The sequence below is a fragment of the Bos taurus genome, chromosome 14, assembly GCF_002263795.3.
Source record: "Bos taurus isolate L1 Dominette 01449 registration number 42190680 breed Hereford chromosome 14, ARS-UCD2.0, whole genome shotgun sequence".
Lineage (NCBI taxonomy): Eukaryota > Metazoa > Chordata > Mammalia > Artiodactyla > Bovidae > Bos > Bos taurus.
Genome location: NC_037341.1, coordinates 61,090,305 through 61,110,480, shown reverse-complemented (window position 1 = coordinate 61,110,480; position 20,176 = coordinate 61,090,305). Strand labels below are relative to the sequence as shown.

General features: G+C 39.3%; 1 protein-coding gene across 1 annotated transcript in view; it reads right to left on the bottom strand.

Annotated features, from left to right (window-relative positions):
• Window positions 1–1,507: 1,507 nt before the first annotated feature.
• Window positions 1,508–20,176, bottom strand: part of SLC25A32 (solute carrier family 25 member 32) — a 33,955-nt gene continuing 15,286 nt past the window's right edge. Inside the window, exons 2-7 of the mRNA XM_003586903.6 lie at window positions 9,881–10,031; window positions 7,530–7,615; window positions 5,919–6,079; window positions 4,937–5,050; window positions 4,480–4,625; window positions 1,508–2,925 (exon numbers count right to left, since the gene is read on the bottom strand). Of these exons, the coding sequence (XP_003586951.1) occupies window positions 2,787–2,925; window positions 4,480–4,625; window positions 4,937–5,050; window positions 5,919–6,079; window positions 7,530–7,615; window positions 9,881–10,031 (797 nt within the window). The 3' untranslated portion in view covers window positions 1,508–2,786. The remainder of the gene's footprint in view (window positions 2,926–4,479; window positions 4,626–4,936; window positions 5,051–5,918; window positions 6,080–7,529; window positions 7,616–9,880; window positions 10,032–20,176) is intronic.

The window sequence follows — 20,176 nt, the reverse complement described above, 5'->3', positions numbered from 1 at the left end:
GATTTGATTCAGGAGGATTTTGGCTTAAATCTTTGCTGATGATATTGCCACCACTATCAATTTAGCTTCTGGAACTTGTAAGTTGATATTTTCCTGCCTTTCAAGCTGTGTCACCTACTTATACTAAGATAATGTCTAAATGACTTGAAATTCTAGACCACGTCTGCAGTTCTCTATAAAATCATCACGTCTGCAGTTCTCTATAAAATCATGGATATATACAACACACATGTGAGGAAAGTGGGCTTAAAAGGTTTATGGGACAACTTAGAATTGAATGTCAGTCCTTGCCAAACATCCTGCTAGTACAGTTCCCGGGAAAGGAGAGAATCGGACAATTAGAACTTGACATGGAGGGACATGATAGACCCTAGGACAGGCAAGCAGTGACCCTGGTTTTGAGTGACCAAACGGTTGATCACCTAATACTTTCTAGTGAAAGATTACTTCGCAGTTTCCCCCCATTGATCATTAAATTTCCTGTTTTATGGCAAGACAAGAAAAATTTAAATTTTTTCTCTGCCCTTTGGTAGCCTCTGTCCCCTCTACTGTGCATTGTGTATCTGCATTATGCATCCACCAAACTTTCTCATCAGCAGAAATACCTGCTCAACCATAAAGAGAAATATTCTCTTAGCATCACCAAGACAGCTCCTTAAAAGATAACATTCCTTCTTGATCTTACAAGGGGCCATGATGATGCTTAGATCTGGATTGTATGAACTGTCAATAATACATCACTTAAGGAACAGCTCTGTCTCAACAAGCTTCCAAAACTGTGCCTTTACTTCACTGTGAGAGCTTTCTGATATGCTCCTCCTGGGTTTAATCCTCAAATTTGACTCAAATAAAAGTTTCAGTTTCTTAGATTGACTCGTTTTCATACACTGACATATCATAGTGACTTGCTTCCTCACTTATGTCAATGTTTCAAATACTACCTCCTCAAAGAGACCTTTCCCGACCTCAACCGGCCTACGTGACATAGCAATGCTATTCCCACTATTCCTTAGTTACTTCTAGCATTTAATATCTGAAGTTGTATTATGCATATTTTGATCACTCACAAAAATGAGCGTTCCCTAAAGGCAGGAATGTTGTGCAGCTCACTCAATGCTCCATCCTCATGTGCGGCAGCATACATGGATGGCACAAAGCAGCAAGGGGTGCTGTAACCATTGTTCAAGGGGAATGAATGCTCGGAACTCTTGCAGGGTTTGTAGAAATCTTCCATGTTCTTAATCTAGAACTGTAGTTGTTTAATGCTGATTCATCCTGCAAGTCTGTATGCCCTTAGAGAACAGGAATTATGCCTTATTAATTTAGGGGTACACAGGAGGCATTCAAATGACACTACCTCTAAAATCCCAAATGCCAACCCAACTTGTCTTTCCATACAGGGACTACTATCAGGATTTTATATGAATTATAGTTTAATTCAAAAGTAGGAAAATACATCACATTTATAATGCATTTCTCTGCATATAACAAAGTAAATACAACTAAGTACTGATCATTTCATCTTTATTTTTAAAACAAAGCCATTTTTAAAATATAAAAAATAGACCTCTTTTCCAAGAACCATTTAAATATGGCTTTGAAAACCACAATATTTTATTTACAACAAATAGATGGTAGTGCAAAAAAGCATTCATATGTAAATAAAAATTACTTACTGGAGTAGCTAATAGGTCCCCTTATATAGATACTAGATGATTGAGGGTATATTTGTTGACATTTGGATCATTCTGGCATCCTTTTGGGGCAGAGGCCTTTATATTTATAGACAATTACAATAACTCAAAATCAAGAATGGCCTTTAGAGTAATCTGTATTAAACCTGACTTTGAGCAACCAATGTAGATTGATCAATTATTTGGGATCTGAAACCACACATCTGAAATCTGAAGTGAAAGTTAAAACTTTTCATTTTCAGTTTGTCAACAAATATACCCCCAATCATCTAGTATCTATATAAGTTTATCTATTAGCTACTGATTTATGGTCAGGAAGGCTAAATAACGGCTGATATTGCCCGATTTTGTTCTGATTTTATAAATAAAAAGACAGTAAGTATCTATGCCAAAAAATAATAGTGGGATCCAGAATTACATTTTAAATTATGAAACCAGCCTCTGGGAAAAAAGTAGTGATGGAATGACAACACAAGTCAGATATTTCTCAAAGTAAAAGAAGTATATAACTTCTTGAATTTTTCAAACTTCAAATGCATTCCAGCTGAATTAAAACTAAAGCACATTTATGGAGGATTTATTTTCCCCCTACCAAACTTTCCCAATTCAAAAATGGTCAGGATTTGGGGAATATCTTTCACAGTAAATCTTTAACGTTTAATTTACTCTTCAAATATCAATGACATCTTTTAAGAGGCCATTTTCTTGCTATTGCACAGAGGTTGATTTTTAAAGCCAATCCAGGCAAATGAGTTCAGAAAAAGCAGTGCATTCTTCAAATCCATCCAGCAAATGCTGCAAATCAGCTTCTACTTGGACAATGAAACGGAGAAAATTTGCGAAATTCTCCACTTGGTGTCAATTTTACTGTTATGTTGCTGGCAGCCATTTCAGGGAGAGGTAGCCAAGTCCCATACCCATGGGGAAGGCAAAAGCAGAAAAACATAGTGAAGACTGAGCTGTTCTGTGACTTCTAATGATTATACACCAAGTTTGATTATGAGCCATGTTGCTGTGCAGTAATCTTCTGAGTTTTATGTCTCAAATACAAAGGAGCATGTTGCTGCCTTGGGCAGATGTAATTATCTTCTCTTAGTTTATGTCGTCTTTTCTAAGGCCAAGTAAAAAATGTGAGACATTTTCATATACCACAAAGGTAATACAGCAGGCTGGAGTCACTCGAATCAAATTGGGGGCAATCCCTTTGTAAAATCCACTGATGCCTTCTTTCCTTTAGAGAGAGAGGGAAAAAGAAAAAAAAAAAAAAAAAAATATATATCCACACACACATACACACTTAATTTCCTACAGAACTAGTCTGAAGACACAGAAGTTTAGCAGACAGGGCGCAGAGCCAGCATTCAAACCTCTGGGATTTGAGTTCATGTTTTCAATGTCCTGAAGTAACAGTTTATGAACCATTCGTAGGGCTTATATGCCTTTTGTGGGAATGAGGAAGAGAGGGCAGGGACACCTCAAGATGAACTAAAAAGCGCTTTAATCATAACCATCTTCCAGATGCCTTTAAGTATATGAACATATAGGAGTATTAACTGATCTAACACAAGCATTAAACATTTCATAAATAAATGCTCAGTTCAGTTCAGTTGCTCAGTCGTGTCTGACTCCTTGCGACCCTATGAATCGTAGCATGCCAGGCCTCCCTGTCCATCACCAACTCCCGGAGTTCACTCGAACTCACGTCCATCGAGTTGGTGATGCCATCCAGCCACCTCATCCTCTGTTGCCCCCTTTTCCTCCTGCCCCCAATTCCTCCCAGCTTTGGCTCCATCCCTTCATTCTTTCTGGAGTTATTTCTCCACCAATCTCCAGTAGCATATTGGGCACCTACCAACCTGGGGAGCTCCTCTTTCAGTATCCTATCATTTTGCCTTTTCATACTGTTCATGGGGTTCTCAAGGCAAGAATACTGAAGTGGTTTGCCATTCCCTTCTCCAGTAGACCACATTCTGTCAGACCTCTCCACCATGCCCGCCTGTCTTGGGTGGCCCCACAGGGCATGGCTTAATTTCATTGAGTTAGACAAGGCTGTGGTCCTAGTGTGATTAGATTGACTAGTTTTCTGTGATTATGGTTTCAGTATGTCTGCCCTCTGATGCCCTCTTGCAACACCTACCATCTTACTTGGGTTTCTCTTACCTTGGATGTGGGGTATCTAGACAATACTAAAAACAGCACACACAAAAATAAAACTTTATTTCCTTCATGCCTATGGTTGGAATACGGCCTTGAAACTTTTCACTTAGGTTCTCAATACAGATTTACTGAAGTGAACTGAATTGAAATGCTGAATATTCTGTTCTGACCTTTTAGAATTAAAAAGAAACATGGGGATGTCTACCTATAACAGTTTAAGGATTCCCATACTGAAGACCAAGCATCTCTTCCACATACAGAAACAAGTTACTTGCAAAAGTCCTGATACCAGTAGAGATGTGGAGCCTTCTTAATTATATTAAATTAGGTTTTTTTATGACTCCCTATGCTCAATGCCATCCAAATAGTTTACAACACCTAAAATTTAATTTGTCAAAGCACTTTCACATATCTTATTTGATTTTTATAAACAACTCTGTTAACACAGAAATTCAAATTTTACAAATGAAGTCAAGTCTCACGTAGTAAATGGGATATGTTCAGGAAGGAGCCATCAGCCATGTCTTCACCACAGACATGGTCTTTGCTATAAAACTAACGTCAGTTGGATAGTTTAAGATTTATAAGGTACCTCCTAAGAGCCATTCTAACATACACGTGCTCTTACCTCCATGTCTTTGTCATAACATCCAATACACCATTGTAAAACATGTGCTGATCTTGCAGACGAGCTCTTATAACCTGGTAAGGGTATGTTGCTGCCACAGCAAATATTTTGGATAGTGCTGCAACCGATATATATTCTACTGTGCTCTAAAATGACAATATAAGACATTTTTTTTTTTAGATGGAATTTCTTTAAAAATAAAATGGGAAAACACTGAAGTGGATCCATAAGTGAAAACTGGTTTCCTCTCTTAACACAAACTCTGTTTTTAACATTTATCTGCTCTATTTTTAACATTTATGTGTCATTAGCCTATAAAGTATTTAGCTATAAATTAAATTAGTGGCCGAGTTGGTACTCATTATCATAGCAATACTACTAAGCATGATAAAATTTCCATCTATTAAATGCCCATAAAAGTAAATACCAATTTTTTTTTTTTTCAAATTCATCTTACCAATTGTGCTTCTGGTAATCTATTGATATGTTGGTTGTATTTCAACTTCAATAATTCATATGCCATAAACTGAAGGGCACCATGTGATGTTCCAAACAACCCAGGAATAAACCCCTAAAAAAGATAAAGAAAAAAAGGCTAAACTAACCAAGTTTCCAAAGGACCACAGCTTACGGGGAGGGGAGTAAGGAACAGGTGACCTCAACGTGTGACTTAGAGAAATGGTTATTCAAAGTTTTAGACAGTGCTTCTCACCCACCAGTGTCATGATACTACTTTTGGTAATGAGGACAATGGTTTAAAGTACAATTTCAATGCAGACTTCAGTTTTCATAAATTGTTCTTTGCCCAAATTTGGCTTCTTCTCAGGACTGATTACAGGTCATTATGACCAACCTAGATAGCATATTCAAAAGCAGAGACATTACTTTGCCAACAAAGGTCCATCTAGTCAAGGCTTTGGTTTTTCCATTGGTCATGTATGGATGTGAGAGTTGGACTGTGAAGAAAGCTGAGCGCCGAAGAATTGATGCTTTTGAACTGTGGTGTTGGAGAAGACTCTTGAGAGTCCCTTGGACTGCAAGGAGATCCAACCAGTCCATCCTAAAGGAGATCAGTCCTGAGTGTTCATTGAAAGGACTGATGCTAAAGCTGAAACTCCAATACTTTGGCCACCTGATGTGAAGAGCTGACTCACTGGAAAAGACCCTGATGCTGGGAGGGATTGGGGGAGGAGGAGAAGGGGATAACAGAGGATGAGATGGCTGGATGCATCACCGACTTGATGGACATGAGTTTGGGTAAACTCCGGAAGTTGGTGATGGACAGGGAGGCCTGGCGTGCTCCGATTCATGGGGTCGCAAAGAGTCGGACGCGACTGAGTGACTGAACTTACTGACAGGTCATTCAGAACTCAGACAACAGAGCCAAGGGAAATTACAATTGTCAGCTATTTAGAAATATGTTGATGATAATTTATTACCTTATACAATCCACGCACACCTTCATACTTATATATTTTCACAAGCGTATCAAACATTCCTTTATATTGCCGCTGTGAAGCATTAACAACACTATCGTACTGTAACATAAGGCGAGTTTTTGTTACCCATAGTGGGTTGGTGATGCAGAGGGTCATGGCTCCTGAAATCAGATTTAAATACTATTATTACTCAGCATACAGATACTTTCTCACTTCTGACAATCCAAATTAAGAACAGTCTGTTTATATAAAGAATGGGGGGTGCTTGGGGGTGGTGCCTACAAGTGTAAGATGTGGTTTCTGAGGCACAGACCTAGGGTTAACAAATGGATAGACATAGTTTTTGGTGGTCTTAAAAAGTCCTCCATGTAGTTAGAAGTAAATTTAAAAGGAGATAAAATGTAAAACACTCCCTTTGAGAGGTGTGAGGACAACAAAGATGTCCTGGCTCCTAAACCAGGTGTGGAGAATGGATGGAGGTCCTGGGAAGCAGACGCTGATGAAGAGATACAGACGCTTAAGAGGAGGACACAGTACAAGCCAGAGGGACTGAAGCCTGGGGAAAAGGACCAGGAAACCAGCATCTCAGCCATCTGTGCATGTGTACACATATACCCACCTCAACTGCACCACAATCTTCCTCAAACCCAACTACATAAAGACAAAAGTAATATTTACATTCTTTACAGAAAGTGACAAGTTTATAAATAAATAAATAATCTGGTTTAGTTTCTCATTTGCTGCATTTCCTAAGTAGTTCTTTATTCAACAAATATTGAGTCCTATGTGACTTAGGTCTCTGACAGCAGTTAGGTATTCAAAAATGAGCAAGATAATTCTTGCCATAAAAAATCAATCAGTAAACAAGGAAGGGAGGTTCAAGAGGGAGGGGACCTATGTATACCTATGGCTGATTCAAGTTGAGGTTTGGCAGAAACCAACAAAATTCTGTAGAGCAATTACCCTTCAATTAAAAAATAAATCTAAAATTTAAAAATTTTAGTAAACATTCAGTAAACATTAAGAAACCAGGGTGGGGAAATTTCCTGGTGGTCCAGTGATTAGGACTCAGCGCTTTTACACCTGGTGGGGGAACTAAGTGCTCACAGACTGCGTGGCGTGACATGATGTTCCTACTCCCCCCACCAACCCCCAAACCACCAAGATATCAAGGTGTCAAAGCAGGACTCATAAGTCCCATTCATTAACCCTGTGCCTAAGGGACCACATCTTACAGGTGTAGGTACAACCCCTGAGCACCCCCGTAAGTCTGAATATTATACATACATGAGGCAATTAAACAAGGCTACTAAATTGTTTAATTTGAAGATTGAAATCATACTTTAATTGAAGAACACTCAATCAAATCATCTTAAATCAGAGTCATAAGCACTCTAAATGTTATATCCTTTGTGCTAAGTAAAATTCTTGAAATCTACTCAGGGTAATCCATGAGTATACTTGCCTTCTAAGAAATTTCATGTGATAACTGATTAGCATAGTTAGAGGAGCATATTTAAACTCAGATGTTCACAGGGAAAAAGGCAAATAAAGAACAAAAGTGAACACCAAGTTGGAAGCTGATGTTTTATATTTCACACACCGCCTTACCAGCTTCAGCAGCTGAGATGAGATATTCTGTTGCCTCTAACCGTTCAGCTCTGCCTTCTGTCTTATATGACTTGATGGCATTGTAACTGGAAGAATAAAACAAAAACACCTGGATAAATATTTGAATGGGAGTCACAAAGCAGGAAATACCATTTTCAACTGTGGGTAATTTAACAATATCCAAAAAGTAGAAGTCAATGCATAATCCAACTACAAAATTAGACCTTTCTCAAATAATGGGTTTACTGGAAGACAACACCATCTCTCCCCCCAAATATGGAAGGCTGGCGATACATATGTAAAATATTTTCACCACACACTCAACTGTTAATCATAACAAAAGAAAACACAGATGATATCATGAGAGATTCAGAAATTACTACTCATCAGAGAAGGCTCTGTGGAGGAGGCAGCACTGAGCCAGGTATGGAGAAACAGGTGCAGCCAAGTATGGAGAAACCGGTATGGGGAAACAGGCAGGAGCATGAGTAAAGTGATGGGAAGTGGATGGGAAGACCTGGTTAGTTTAGCCACACTTGAATGAAACACTGACATTTCTGCTTTACTTGGCAGAAAACAGCCACAAAATACTTATGAGTTAAGGGAGTTATCAATCTCCTTTTTTCTCTAACTCCAATTTCTATCTTCTTCCAGGAAGACGACTTCAACTAAATAAATCTTTCCAAACTTGACCAATCCATTTCATCATAAAACAAGTATATTGTTTTATTATATGATGATTTCAACACATTAAACCTTACATGGCTTGCCCTTACAAACTTTAAAGAATCCACACAACTCTAAAGTTATTAACACAATAAATTTTATACATAGGGTTTCACCCATCTAAGCATTCCTTACAACTGAAAATAAGAAAAATATTTAAACAATATTAAGGCTGGTTTTTATTTTGCGTTCACTTACAAAACATTTTAAGGTTGGTTTGGATACTGCCATAAGATTATAAGAGATAAGGTAAACTACAGGACACAAAAGAGGAAAAGGCAAATATACCAGGAGAAACAGTGGAAACAGTGGCTAACTTTATTTTCTGGGGCTCCAAAATCACCGCAGATGGTGACTGCAGCCATGAGACAAAAATACACTTGCTCTTTGGAAGAAAAGTTATGACCAACCTAGACAGCATGTTAAAAACCAGAGACATTACTTTGCCAACAAAGGTCCGTCTAGTCAAGGCTATGGTTTTTCCAGTGATCATGTATGGCTGTGAGAAAGCTGAGCACCAAAGAATTGATGCTTTTGAACTGTGGTGCTGGAGAAGTCTCCTGAGAGTCCCTTGGACTGCAAGGAGATCCAACCAGTCCATCCTAAAGGAAATCAGTCCTGAATGCTCATTGGAAGGACTGATGTTGAAGCTGAAACTCTAATGCTTTGGCCACCTGAAACGAAGAGTTGACTCATTTGAAAAGACCCTGATGCTGGGAAAGATTGAAAGTGAGAGGAGAAGGGGATGACAGAGGATAAGATGGTTGGATGGCATCACTGACTAAATGGACATGAGTTTGAGTGATCTCCAGGAGTTGGTGATGGACAGGGAGGCCTGGCATGCTGCAGTTCACGGGGTCACAAAGAGTTGGACACAACTGAGTGACTGAACTGAACTGAACTGATGTTTCCCTAAAATGCCATGTATTAAACAAAAGCCTCCCCATTCATGGATTCAGTTTCAAGCATCAGAGGCAAGCTCAGGGCAGCACACGCTCCTCCACCTCAGGGTTATAACGCTTTGTTTCCTCACCCTTGAACACTCCTAACTTGAATGTGGCTGCCACAGGCACTGCCTGTGGCTTCTTCAGTAAGCATCCACTGGCGGGTAAAACAAATCATGATGCCAGTAAAGGAGTGAGGAAATGAACGAGCTTTGAAGATGAAGGAGCAGGTCAAACAGGAGATAAGAAGAAACATGCCTCAAGACTCTTTCAGTCATGCACTGGTTTTGACTTTTTTTCCCAAAGTGCTGTCCTGTGATACATGTTCTGATGAGGGCTGCAAGATCTGTCCACTTCTGCTCTTTCAACTTCAGTATGAATCACATGTATTTTGGGAAGCCACCTTCCTGATTCATCTCACAGAAATGGTTTCTGCAAGAGTGTCCATCTCATCCTTTTACCTTCTTCCTATTAAGAACTTTTTCCCAAACCAAATGCCTCTGATAAATGATTGAAGCTTACAGAAAATGAGACTAATAAGGCATTCTATGCTTCCTAACACTTGAAGTCAGAGAAACTGCTTAAATGATCATTTTGCTTCACCAACTGATTTTTTAAAAAATAATTAAAAACAAAAATTCCTTTTTATTTACAACTGTAAAATCTCCCAGAGCTACTCACAAAAAAAAGTAGAGTCCCCAGGATAAACCTGCACCCCACACATTTGGGGTTACTCCTTGGTAAAGTCCCCGTAGTCCATCAAGTTTCCAAATGGTGGTCAAGCAATGCAAAATTCCTTTATATTTTGGTCTCAATTCCAATCCGTCACTCACTGCAGTAAAGGATACACAGAGTTAGGTGGAAGCAAAGTTCTAGCTCTGAATTATAAACATATGTCACACAACCAGTCATATAAAGGAGGTAAATTCAAAAGAAAATCATTTTTTGTTGATAAAATTATTTTCCAGGATTTGACATTTTAAAACTAATACATTCATATATTTATCCAAGTTTTAAGTGCTTAGTATGCTCTCAATAAAAACTTGGATAAAAATATGAGCAGTGATAAAGAAAGAAAATATAGAGAATGGAATAAATGTTTCTGGAAATTCTCTTGCCACCATCCCTACCAACACACACATCAACAGAAGAGAAAGTAGAAAATCTCATCCATTCTTTTCTCTCAAAAGTTCTAAATTAATAAAACATGATAGGGTAAAACAAAAACTAAGTGATACAATACACATTCTATGTTTTTTAAATAAGAATTCCATAAGAATGTTTTGCAAGTTTAAAAGATAACACTTATTTTAAGTAACTTCTGTTTTATGAAAGATTCCACAAACCAAGAAGAGATTGAAAAGAGTAATACAGATGTAATATATCTAATTTACAAAAAAGGATTCACAAATAAGAAAATGACAAACAGTCCCTAAACTTTTATGGGCAAATTACATAAACTGCTGATTCACAGAAAATTACACACGGTCAAATGGAATAGAATGGACAGGCCAGAAATAAATCCACCCACTTATAGCCAGTTAATTTGTGACAAAGGAGGCAAGAATGTACAATGGAGAAGACAGTCCCCTCATAAGTGTGCTGGGAAAACTGGATAGCTATGTGTAAAAGAATGGAATTAGAACATTTGCTAACACCATGCATGAAAGAAAATGAAAATGGATTAAAGACCTAAATTTAAGAATGGATACCATAAAACTCTTTAAGAGGGAAACATAGGCAGAACACTCTTTGACATAAATTGCAGCAAAATCTTTTTGGATCCACCTCCTACAGTAATAAAAATAAAAACAAAAATAAACAAAGAGGACTTAATTATACTTGAAAGCTTTTGGATCCGGTAATCCCATTCCTTGGCAAGTATCTGGAGAAAACTCTCATTCAAAAAGATAAATGCACCTCAATGTTCATTGCAGCATGGTTTACAAGAGCCAAGACACAGAAGCAACTTAAATGTCCAACGACAGATGAATGGATAAAGATAATGATATATATATACACGCAAAGAGTCAGACATGACTGTGCAACCGAGCACACACACACACAGATATACACACACACAATGGAATAATACAAAAGAACGAAATGATGCCACTTGCAGCAATATGGAGGGACCTATCATACTAACTGAAGTCAAAGACAAACATCATATGATATTGCTCACATGTGGAATCTAGAAAAATGATACAAACCAACTTATTTACAAAACAGAAATAGACTCAGACTTAGAAAACAAACTTGTGGTTACCAAAGGGGAAAGGTGAGGGTAAGGGGTAAATTAGAAGGCTAGGATTAACATACACATACTACTGTATATAAAATAATCAACAAGGACCTAAGGGTGGAGCACAGGGAACTCTACTCAATACTCTTTAATAACCTATATAGAAAAAGAATAGATACATGCATACGTATGTAACTGAATCACTTTACTGTACACCTGAAACTAACACAATGTTGTAAGTGAACTATATTCAATATAAAATAAAAAAAATTAAAAAAGGATATCACACATACAACATGAGAAATTAAGCAAATATTTTATAAATGGAGTATAACCTCTAAAAACTGTGAATTACTATATTGTACACCTGTAATATATAATATTGTATTCAATAAAAAAGCACTGAGTTTTCAACCTCACCAATAAAATACAAATTAGACAAGGTAGATTTTTCTCTTTTCTTACCTTCAGAATTAAAAGAGCTTTATGATTTGTTATAGGGAAATTTCCATGGCCTTTTGGAGAGAAGTTGTACACTATCTAATAAGATGCTTACTCCTTGGAAGGAAAGTTATGACCAACCTAGATAGCATATTAAAAAGCAAAGACATTACTTTAAGGTTATGGTTTTTCCAGTAGTCATGTATGGATGTGAGAGTTGGACTATAAAGAAGCTGAGCGCAGAAGAATTGATGCTTTTGAACTGTGGTGTTGGAGAAGACTCTTGAGTTCCTTGGACTGCAATGAGATCCAACCAGTCCATCCTAAAGGAGATCAGTCCTGGGTGTTCATTGGAAGGACTGATGCTGAAGCTGAAACTCCAATACTTTGGCCACCTGATGCAAAGAGCTGACTAATTTGAAAAGACCATGATGCTGGGAAAGATTGAGGGCAGAAGGAGAAGGGGACGACAGGATGAGATGGTTGGATGGCATCACTGACTCAATGGACGTGGGTTTGGGTAAACTGCGGGAGTTGGTGATGGACAGGGAGGCCTGGCATTTTGTGGTTCATGAGGTCGCAAAGAGTCAGACACTACTGAGCAACTAAACTGAACTGACTGAATAAAAATTCAAATGCAATTATTCTTTGACTTAGAAGTTCCATTACAAATATATCCTATTTAAATATGGCCCCAAATTTACAAAGATACACATCCAAGGAGGTTCACTGAAGCATCTTCTGTGATGGCAAAAGTGAAAGTAATTTCAACATCCAAAAACAGGGAAACGTTTAGATAAATTATGATATATTTATATTGTGGACTACTCTAAGTATTCAGAAAGATTGACAGCTATAAAAGGAATAGAGTGAAACACTGCATGTGGTTAATAGTAGCTATCTGCAGAGAATGAGACTGGTTATGAGTAGTTACATGGGAAGAATGATAACGACAATTCAACAATACAAATTCGACGATGTAAAGTAAACAATGATGACGTACCTTTTGTAATAAAATAAAACGAAGCAGGTCTAGGGAAAACTTTTTAACTTTTATTTCTGTTACCCTTCACCCAAGAACATTTTCAGATGCTTCACATCTCCAATAGAAGTACTTTTTAAAACCTTCTTCATGTAATAAATATTAAACTAGCATACAATTGGGCTTCCCTGATAGCTCAGTTGGTAAAGAATCCGCCTGCAATGCAGGAGACCCTGGTTCGATTCCTGGGTTGGGAAGAACCACTGGAGAAGGGACAGGCTACCCACTCCAGTATTCTTGGGCCTCCCTTGTGGCTCAGCTGGTAAGGAATCTGCCTGCAATGTGGGAGACCTGGGTTTGATCCCTGGGTTGGGAAGATTCCCCTCGAGAAGGAAAAGCTTCCCTGGTGGCTCAGATGGTAAAGCATCTGCCTGCAATGTGGGCGATCTAGGTTCAATAACTGGGTTGGGAAGATCCCCTGGAGAAGGAAATGGCAATCCACTCCAGTATCCTTGCCTGGAGAATTCTATGAACAGAGGGGCCGGATGGGCTACAGTCCATGGGGTTGCAAAGAGTCAGACACGACTGAGTAACTTCACTTTCACTTTCAGCATACAATCATTAAAAATGGTGTTTAAAAAAGCAAAACATGTATGCTGCAGAACATTTAAAAAATATAGGAAGGCACGTGCTCAGTCACTAGGTCGTGGTCAACTCTTCGCGACCCCATAGACTGTAGCCTGCCAGGCTTCTCTGTCCATGGAATTTTCCAGGCAAGAATACTGGAGCGGGTTGCCATTTTCTTCTCCAACAGGAAGGCATAAAGAAAATAAAAACCACGCACAATGCCACCACTCCAAGATGACTGCCCTTATTGTACTATATTTCCTCCCTTTCTTTTGTCTGTGGATATAAATGCCAGTCCTCTACCTCTAGACCAGACCCTTTTGTTGATCTTCAAATCTACATAAATGATGCAACTAACAAACACTGCAGCTTGAACAAATCCACAACTGAACTAGTTTTCTCCACCCCTTTTGAAGATGCTCTTATTCACTACTCTGTGTTGGTCAATAAACAGGGATTCTCTGGTAGCTCAAACAGTAAAGAATCTGCCTGCAATGCAGGAGACCCTGGTTTGATCCCTGAGTCGGGAAGATCCCTTGGAGAAGAGAATGGTATTCTCCACTCCAGTATTCTTGCCTGGAGAATCCATGGACAGAGGAGCTTGGCAGGCTACAGTCCATGGGGTCTCAAGAGTTGGACCCGGCTTAGCAACTAACACATCATCTATACAGATGCTCAAGACAGAAGCCTTGAGACTCCTCCTTTCACAACCTCTTACCAATTAAGACACCCTGTTGATTCTACACCCCAAGTCTTTCCTGGACCCGTCCATGTGTCTCAGTCCACACTGCTGTTGCCCATTTAGAACACCATCACTAGCAACAGAAATTAAATTAGCTTTCTTATCTCAGTTTTGCTGCCTCGTCCCACTAGTTGCACTGCAGGTTGAGAAAGCTTTCTAGAAACGTGCATTTCAATAAGTCACTTATTATATTTAAAACTATTCTACACCCCAAACAAGAAATAACATTATTCGTTAACACATTACATAAGACCCTCCATTACTCTTCTGCCACAAGCCCCAGTCTCCTCTTCATTCTCTCTCTCTGTTCAACAAAGCTGCCTTAGGGAACTTACTGCATAGTACTTGGCTCACTGAAACCTACACTTCAAAAATATTTGATGAAAATTGCTAGAATGTTCAACAGTTTTCAGTACGTACACAGCCTCTGACCTTAAAACTTTGGCACAGGCTATTGATGGTCTGCTACAAAAACTCTCTTCCTACCTATTCCTTCACACAGGTAACTTTGATTCCTCTTTCAGGTCTCAGTTTAACAATCGCTTCCTTTGGGGATCCCTTCATTCCCTCTAGATGTGGTTTCCCATGGCATACCATACATTCCCTACCATAATAAAACACTCTTTGTTGCAATAATTTGTGGGATTGTTTGTTTTGTTCAATTATCCTGGCTTCTCATTGCTCTCTGAGAGCAGAGACTACTTTTTCATAGCAATATGGACACTCCAATCATAGTGCTTTGTGCATTGTAGGCTCTCAAAATATATGTGCTCAATTGATATAGCCTAAATGTCTTCCATTTCCTTTCCAGAACCAGAGTCCACTCTTCTCTACCATGTTCTGCCCTAGAAGTCTGATGTTGCCTCTAGCTTCTAGTTGAGTTGGGTTGGTGGTGAGCCCAGGCAGATGAAAGGGACAGAAGAGAGCAGATGCAGATATTAATATTTATTCTTGCAGAGGTTGCCTTTGGTAGGCTGCATTCTTCTACTGAAGGTCACAGTTCCTCTCAAGGTGGCCCTCTCTCAATGACTCTCCCTGTCCTGGGGCCCTTCAAGTGACAACAGCCCAAACTGTTTCTAGTCCCAAAATACTGCATTATTCCTTGCGGTTTTCCTATAAAATGCATTGTTTTTGTTCAGTGCCTTAAGTCATTCTCTTTGCGATCCCATGGTTGCAAGGTTTCCCTGTCCTCCACTATCTCCTGGAGTTTGCTCAAATTTATGTTCATTGAGTTGGTGATACAATCCAACCATCTCATCCTCTGCCACCCTCTTCTCCTTTTGCCTTCAATCTTTTTCAGCATCAGGGTCTTTTCCAGTGAGTCAGCTCTTCCCACCAGGTGGCCAAAGTATTGGAACTTCAGCATCAGTCCTCCCAATGAATATTCAGGGTTGATTCCTTTAGGATTGACTTGTTTGATCTCCTTGCAGTCCAAGGGACTCTCAAGAGTCTTCTCCAGCACCACAATCTGAAGGCATCAATTCTTTGATGCTCTCTTCTTTATGGTTCAAATTTCACATTTGTACATGTCTACTGGAAAGACCATAGGTTTGACTATACAGACCTTTGTCAGCCAAGTGATGTCTCTGCTTTGTAATACACTGTCTAGGTTTCTCATAGTTTTTCTTCCAAGCAGAATCTTTTAATTTCATGGTTGCAGACACTATCCACAGTGATTTTGCCATGAAATGATGGGACCAGATGCCATGATTTTAGTTTTTTGAACGCTGAGTGTTAAGCCAGCCTCTTCACTTTCCTCTTTCACCTTCATCAAGAGCCTCTGTCATTCCTTTTTGTTTTCTGCCGTTAGGGTGGTGGTGTCTGCATATCTGAGGTTATTGATATTTCTCCCTGCAGTCTTGATTCCAGCTTGTGATTCATCCAGTCTGGCATTTTGCATGATGTTCTTTCCATATAAGTTAAATAAACAGGGTGAGAACATACAGCCTTGTGCTACTAACCTGCTTACATCTTTGCTGCACTTACATCTTTTTGCTGCACTCAGTATGCCAGCAAATGTGGAAACTCAGCAGTAGCCACAGGACTGGAAAAGCTCAGTTTTCATTCCAATCCTAAAGAAGGGCAATGCTGAAGAATTTTCAAACTACTGGGCAATTGCACTCATTTCCCATGTTAGTAAGGTTATGCTCAAAATTCTTCAAGCTAGGCTTTAGCAGTATGTGTATCAAGAACTTCCAGATGTACAGCTGGATTTAGAAAAGGCAGAGGAATCAAAGATCAAACTGCCAACATTCACTGGGTCATAAAGAAAGCAAAGGAATTTCAGAAAAATATCAATTTCTGCTTCACTGACTACGCTAAAGCCTTTGACTGTGTGGATCACAACAAACTGGAAAATTTATCGAGAGATAGGAATACCAGACCACCTTACCTGTCTCCTGAGAAACCTGTATTTGGGTCAAGAAGCAACAATTAGAACCTTACATAGAACAACTGACTGGTTCAAAACTGGGAAATGAGTACAACAAGGCTGTATATTGTCACAGTCAATATATATACAGTCAACAAGGCTGTATATTTATTTAACTTATATGCAGAGTACATCATGTGTAATGATGGGCTGGATGAAGCACAAGCTGGAATCAAGATTGCTGGGAGAAATATCAACAACCTTAGACATACAGATGATACCACTCTAATGGCAGAAAACGAAGAGGAACTAAAGAACCTCTTGATGAGAGTGAAAGAGGAGAGTGAAAGGCTGGCTTAAAACTCAACATTCAAAAAAGTAAGATTATGGCATCTGGTCCCATCACTTCAAGGCAAATAGAAGAGGAAAAGGTAGAAGCAGTGACAGATTTTCTTTTCTAGGGCTCCAAAGTCACTGTGGATGGTGACTATAGCCATGAAATTGGAAGATGCTTGCTTCTTGGAAGGAAAGCTGTGACAAACCTAGACAGCATATTAAAAAGTAGAGACAGCACTTGTCCAACAAAGGTCCATATAATCAAACCTATGGTTTTCCCAGCAGTCATGTATGGATGTGAGAGTTGGACCATAAAGAAAGCTGAACACTGAAGAATTGATGCATTTGAATTGTAATGTTGGAGAAGACTCTTGAGAGTCCCTTGGACTGCAAGGAGATCAACCAGTCAATCCTAAAGGAAATCAACTTTGAATATTCATCCGAAGGACTCCGACACTTTGGCCACCTGATGTGAATAGCAGGTTCACTGGAAAAGACCCTGATGTTGGGAAAGATTGAAAGAAAAAGGAGAAGAGGGTTGCAAAAGATGGGATAGTTATAGGATCACTGACTCAATGGACATGAACTTGAGCAAACTTCCGGAAACAGTGAAGGACAGGGAAGCCTGCAGTGCTGCAGTCCATGGGGTCGCAAAGAGTCAGATATAACATAGCCACTGAACAACAATGCTCCAACAGCTATCCTATTTTGAATGTGTCTTCTGTTTCCTACAGGGAAATGGAATGAAAGAGAATTCCAGATTTACAATACTGATTATGTTTTTATAAAATAAATATATGGTAAAATAGGATTTCCAAAAGATCCCCCCGTTCCCCCCAAAAAAGATTTCTAAAGCCTTTCAAAACTAAGATCTGAACAACGATATGATGGTGCTGCCTCTCACAGATATCCCATCATTCGTACAAACAGCCCTCTGGCTGACATGTGAACTGTTTTTTTCTCTTTGCTATTATCGAAAGGTCTCTAAAGAATATTCTTGTCAACAATTTGCACAAATCCTTATATACTTAGAAGGGGAATTAGAAGGGGTTAAAGGGTATAAATTTAAGGTTACAAATTTCACACTGAAAACTGTCCCCCCCGAAAATTTATACAAATTACAGTCCACTAGTCATATCCAGGCATGCCTAATTCAGTGTGCCCTTGCCACTACTTTTGTGCATACTGCACCCTGGCAAAGAGACACTATATACCAATGCCAGGCGAAGGGGGAAAGCCAGTTTCTTTCATCATTAACCTAACAATGTTACACCATGAAGTGAGATAAAGTACACTAGGCTTTGTTAGTGAGAGGGTAACAGGCAGGAAGGCCAGGGGTCTCCAAATAGAGGAAATAGCCTGCAAGTGTCAGACATTTTTATCTCTCTTAAGCGGCAGGAGGAAACAAACTAGCAATATTTTTTCCTTCTCTATACAAATTTAAATGGAGGTTTCTCTTAAAATATTGTGTTGCCATAATGACACCCAGCTTCGCCTGAAGTTAGCTATTCCCGAGCCTAGAGATAACCAATACCTTTTTCTTATGGAAATGTTTGTCTTAAGCTATGCTAATGTACTATGCCTTTATCCCAAACTCTGTCTCCAAGTCGGTTCCGCCTCTTGGCCCAGAACCTACTTGACAAACCAGTATGGACATTGTTCCCCTAATCTATGTAAATGAAACTATTTGTATGGTGGTCTGCCCTTCTTCAAGATTCAAGTTAATCATTTTATGGCCCAGGATAAACCATTTGGTGCCAAGATTATCCCAAAATGCATCTTATAATGGGTGAGGGGCCTGGTGCCATTCTGAATTTTAAGACATTCCTTTCTTTCATTAACAGACTGCTAGTGACTATATAACATCCAGGTAAGACTAGCAGGGGTGTACTCTTTCTGCCCCCTTCTGATGCCTATGTCAGAAGCTTTCTCTATCTCCTTTATACTTCAATAAAACTTTATTAAACAAAAGCTCTGAGCGATCAAGCCTCGTCTCTGGCCCCGGATTGAATTCTTCTCCTCCGGGGGCCAAGAATCCTGGTGTATTCGCGTGATTCAACAACAGCCTTTCATTAGAAGACCCAGGTTTTGATATTTAACTTCCCTCATTAGCTACCTGGTGTTTTCTTCCTGAGCTTTAGAATCCTCAGCTAAAGCTTTAGCATTCTTAGGCCACAGAACTGGAAAAGGTCCGTTTTCATTCCAATCCCAAAGAAAGGCAATGCCAAAGAATGCTCAAACTACTGCACAATTGCACTCATCTCACACGCTAGTAAAGTAATGCTCAAAATTCTCCAAGCCAAGCTTCAGTAATATGTGAACCGTGAACTTCCTGATGCTCAAGCTGGCTTTAGAAAAGGCAAAGGAACCAGAGATCAAATTGCCAACATCCGCTGGATCATGGACAAAGCAAGAGAGTTTCAGAAAAACATCTATTTCTGCTTTATTGACTATGCCAAAGCCTTTGACTGTGTGGATCACAATAAACTGTGGAAAATTCTGAAAGAGATGGGAATACCAGACCACCTGATCTGCCTTTTGAGAAATCTGTATGCAGGTCAGGAAGCAACAGTTAGAACTGGACATAGAACAATAGACTGGTTCCAAATAGGAAAAGGAGTATGTCAAGGCTGTATATTGTCACCCTGCTTATTTAACTTATATGCAGAGTACATCATGAGAAACGCTGGACTAGAAGACACACAAGCTGGAATCAAGATTGCCGGGAGAAATATCAATAACCTCAGATATGCAGATGACACCACCCTTATGGCAGAAAGTGAAGAGGAACTCAAAAGCCTCTTGATGAAAGTGAAAGTGGAGAGTGAAAAAGTTGGCTTAAAGCTCAACATTCAGAAAACGAAGATCATGGCATCCGGTTCCATCACTTCATGGGAAATAGATGGGGAAACAGTGGAAACAGTGTCAGACTTTATCTTTTTGGGCTCCAAAATCACTGTAGATGGTGACTGCAGCCATGAAAGTAAAAGATGCTTACTCCTTGGAAGGAAAATTATGACCAACCTAGATAGCATATTCAAAAGCAGAGACATTACTTTGCCAACAAAGGTTCGTCTAGTCAAGGCTATGGTTTTTCCTGTGGTTATGTATGGATGTGAGAGTTGGACTGTGAGAAAGCTGAGTGCCGAAGAATTGATGCTTTTGAACTGTGGTGTTGGAGAAGACTCTTGAGAGTCCCTTGGACTGCAAGGAGATCCAACCAGTCCATTCTG